Source organism: Austrofundulus limnaeus, unplaced genomic scaffold, assembly GCF_001266775.1.
Source record: "Austrofundulus limnaeus strain Quisiro unplaced genomic scaffold, Austrofundulus_limnaeus-1.0 Scaffold16, whole genome shotgun sequence".
Lineage (NCBI taxonomy): Eukaryota > Metazoa > Chordata > Actinopteri > Cyprinodontiformes > Rivulidae > Austrofundulus > Austrofundulus limnaeus.
This window is the reverse complement of record NW_013952418.1, coordinates 381,458-384,908: the sequence shown is the minus strand read 5'-3', so window position 1 is coordinate 384,908 and position 3,451 is coordinate 381,458. Positions and strand designations below refer to the sequence as shown.

Here is a 3,451-nt window from a genome sequence, read left to right as displayed (position 1 = left end):
GGATGATGGATAATGGATGGATGATGGATGGATGATGGATGATGGATGGATGATGGATGATGGATGGATGATGAATGGATGGATGATGGATGGATGATGGATGATGGATGGATGATGAATGGATGGATGGATGATGGATGGATGGATGATGGATGGATGGATGATGGATGGATGGATGATGGATGGTAAAACTCTGTTTTTAACTTTCACTCTGGTTGTGCTTTGTGCTAATTTTAGCTTTTTTCTGCTGTTTCAGATGTTTTTACTATTTTCTGCAATTCTTCTGCTAATTTCAAGTTTTTGTGCTTCTTTAAGCCATTTTTTGCCTTTGAAGCTACTTTTTGGCTGATTTCAGCAAAGTTTAGTTTTTTTCGACAAACGACCTTTTTTACGGTAATTTCAGCTTCTTACTGTTTAATTCAGCAAACCTTTACTCGTTCTGCTTCTTTCTGCTAATCTGAGATACTTTGGAGTTATTTTCAGCTCGTTTCACCTTTTTTTAAGTTATTAAATCATAAACTGAAACTTTTTTGTGCATCTTTTCTCATTTTTCTGCTAATGTGTGCTTTTTATTGTCCTTACCAGCTGTTTGCTCAATCTAACTTTGTGCTATTTTTTAGCTACATTTCCAGTCTGTTCAGCTGTTTCCAGTTTTYACCTGTTTTCCACAGTCAGAAGAGGAGCTCGGCAGTAAAATCCCATCAGAGCGTCCTCGTAGTTCTGCTCGTGACTCGTCACCAGGTAGCAGGAGTGACCGTGTCGCTTCCAGCCCTGGAAAGAGGAAAACAATTATTTCAAAAACACAAAAAATGCATCACCTGCTGCTTCGAGGTCAACGTTTCAAACTAAAATTTAGTTATCAGTTAGAGCTCAAAGCATATGAYGAGGATGACTCTCAGCTACTACCAGACCAAAAATTAGCTTGATATTCGTAAAACTGAAAGTTTTAGATGTTTATGTTTCAGTTAGCTGTGGCGGCCATCTTGAATTCCAATGAGTCCATTCATCCAATGATTTCCTTCTGAATCCCAGTAAAATCCATCCAGTGGTTCATGAGATATTTTGCTAACAGACAAGAGTTCATGGCAGCAAAGCTGTGATTTTATCATTTTATTTGTTTTGGATGCTCGTTTTTGTTCACCTCCAAAAGGCAAAGACGTCTGTTAGCATAATATCTCCTGAACCACTGGGCAGATTTTAGGGAAACTTCCAGGATGCTTGTTTACATATTGGAGTTGGTACAATTCAAGATGGCCGCCACAGCCATAACTCAGGCAGTTTTTGTAGATTTTGATCTAAAACCTGGTGTGGTAGTAGCTGAGAGTCACTCACAAMAGAGGCTCTGAGGGCTGACAGGCTGCACTTATCGTTACTTTTATAAGGCTCAACCAAAACAACTCTCTTCCCAGTGTCAGACAGCCGTAGTTTAAAGTTTGGGATGATGAGTGGCTGATCTGTCCTCCTGTAATGACAGGCCGTTATTTGACTCTGTGGGTTTGTAACATTTGAATACAGAGGTGGTGTTTTSACAGCTGGGGTGAATTTCCACTAAACCGTCGACATCCAGCCTCCGTCTGAAGGTCCGGACCAATCCGCTCACGTCTGCAGAACTTTCCAGACTCTGGACACATTTAGAGAAACCAGGAGGAAAACTGAACCGTTCAACGAGGACTCCGGCAGAACGCAGCAGAGACTCTTCGGCTGATGTTTCGGCCTCGGGGGAATTCTTGGCTTCAGTCAGAAGCGGCCCGATGACTCAGGAGGTGAATTTTGTTGTAAACAAGTCAGAGAGAAAGACGAAGGACAGATGAGACATCAGAGGACGACTGAAACAGCTCTTTGTGCTTCTGAAGAAACTGAACTGTTGCTTCAAAGACTCTGAACCACACAAGACAACAAACTACAGACAACAACCTACAGACAAACTACAGACAACAACCTACAGACAACAAACTACAGACAACAACCTACAGACAACAAACTACAGACAACAACCTACAGACAAACTACAGACAACAACCTACAGACAACAAACTACAGACAACAACCTACAGACAAACTACAGACAACAACCTACAGACAAACTACAGACAACAACCTACAGACAACAACCTACAGACAAACTACAGACAACAACCTATAGAACACAACCTACAGACAACAACCTACAAACAACAAACTACAGATAACAAACTACAGACAACAACCTACAGACAACAAACTATAGACAACAACCTACAGACAACAAACTATAGACAACAACCTACAGACAACAACCTACAGACAACAACCTACAGACAACAAACTATAGACAACAACCTACAGACAACAACCTACAGACAACAACCTATAGACAACGACCTACAGACAACAACCTACAGACAACAACCTACAGACAACAACCTACAGACAACAAACTACAGACAACAAACTACAGACAACAAACTACAAAGAACAAATGACAGACAAACTCCAAACAACAAATTACAGACAAACTACAGACAACAAATTACAGACAAACTACAGACAATAACCTACATACAAACTACAGACAACAAACTCCAGACAAACTCCAGACAACAAATTACAGACAATCTACAGACAACAACCGATAGACAAACTACAGACAACAAACTATAGACAACAAACTACAGATAACAAACAACAAAACAATTAAACAACAGAATACAAGACAGCAAACTACTGGCAGCAAACAACAGGACAAAAGATGCCGCAGGTTTTATATAGTATATTTATCCATGTCATTGACTCGGTTGCTTCAGATGGTGAGGCCATGAATAACCTGAAAATCTCTGAGTTGTGTCACTACTTACACTGTAATATAACAACAACAACAACAACAACAACAACAACAACAACAACAACAACAATAATAATAATAATAAAAATAATAATAATAATAAACAGTCCGGTCGTGTTTTGTTGTTTTGAAGAAGTGGGACACAATATGATTTAGACATGTTAGACATGTTCTGATAATCTGAACACAAACAACTTTCAAATAAACCGCGGTCCATGCCTTGATTAACCAAAGCTTTCTACTTCCTGTTTCTGACAGGAAGTGGTGCCCACGATCATTTCTACRGCAGCACCCCCAGGAATAAGGTGAACAGGACGTCGTCTCATTAAAATGACTAAATATTTTTTAAAAACAGACCAAGACGAAGACTCAACAAGCTGTAAGAACTTTTACAGCACATCAGCAGTTTTCTTGTAAAATAAGCCGAAGAGTGAAAGAAAATAAAGATTAACTCGTTTAAAAACAAACATTTTGTGCTTTTTGTCTTTTTGAACCTGTAATTGTGACGTTTTACAGAATATTCAGCAGCTTATGATTACAGGTTCCCTAACCCTCTAATCTGAGCTCAGCCCTCTGTGTGTGTGTGTGTGTGTGTGTGTGTGTGTGTGTGTGTGTGTGTGTGTGTGTGTG

General features: G+C 39.6%; 1 protein-coding gene across 1 annotated transcript in view; it reads right to left on the bottom strand.

Moving 5' to 3' along the window:
• Positions 1 to 3,451, bottom strand: part of pla2r1 (phospholipase A2 receptor 1) — a gene marked incomplete in the record, with an annotated part of 34,026 nt that overhangs the window by 21,991 nt on the left and 8,584 nt on the right. The window contains 1 exon segment of the mRNA XM_014003011.1: positions 659 to 771. Within this exon segment, the coding sequence (XP_013858465.1) occupies positions 659 to 771 (113 nt within the window).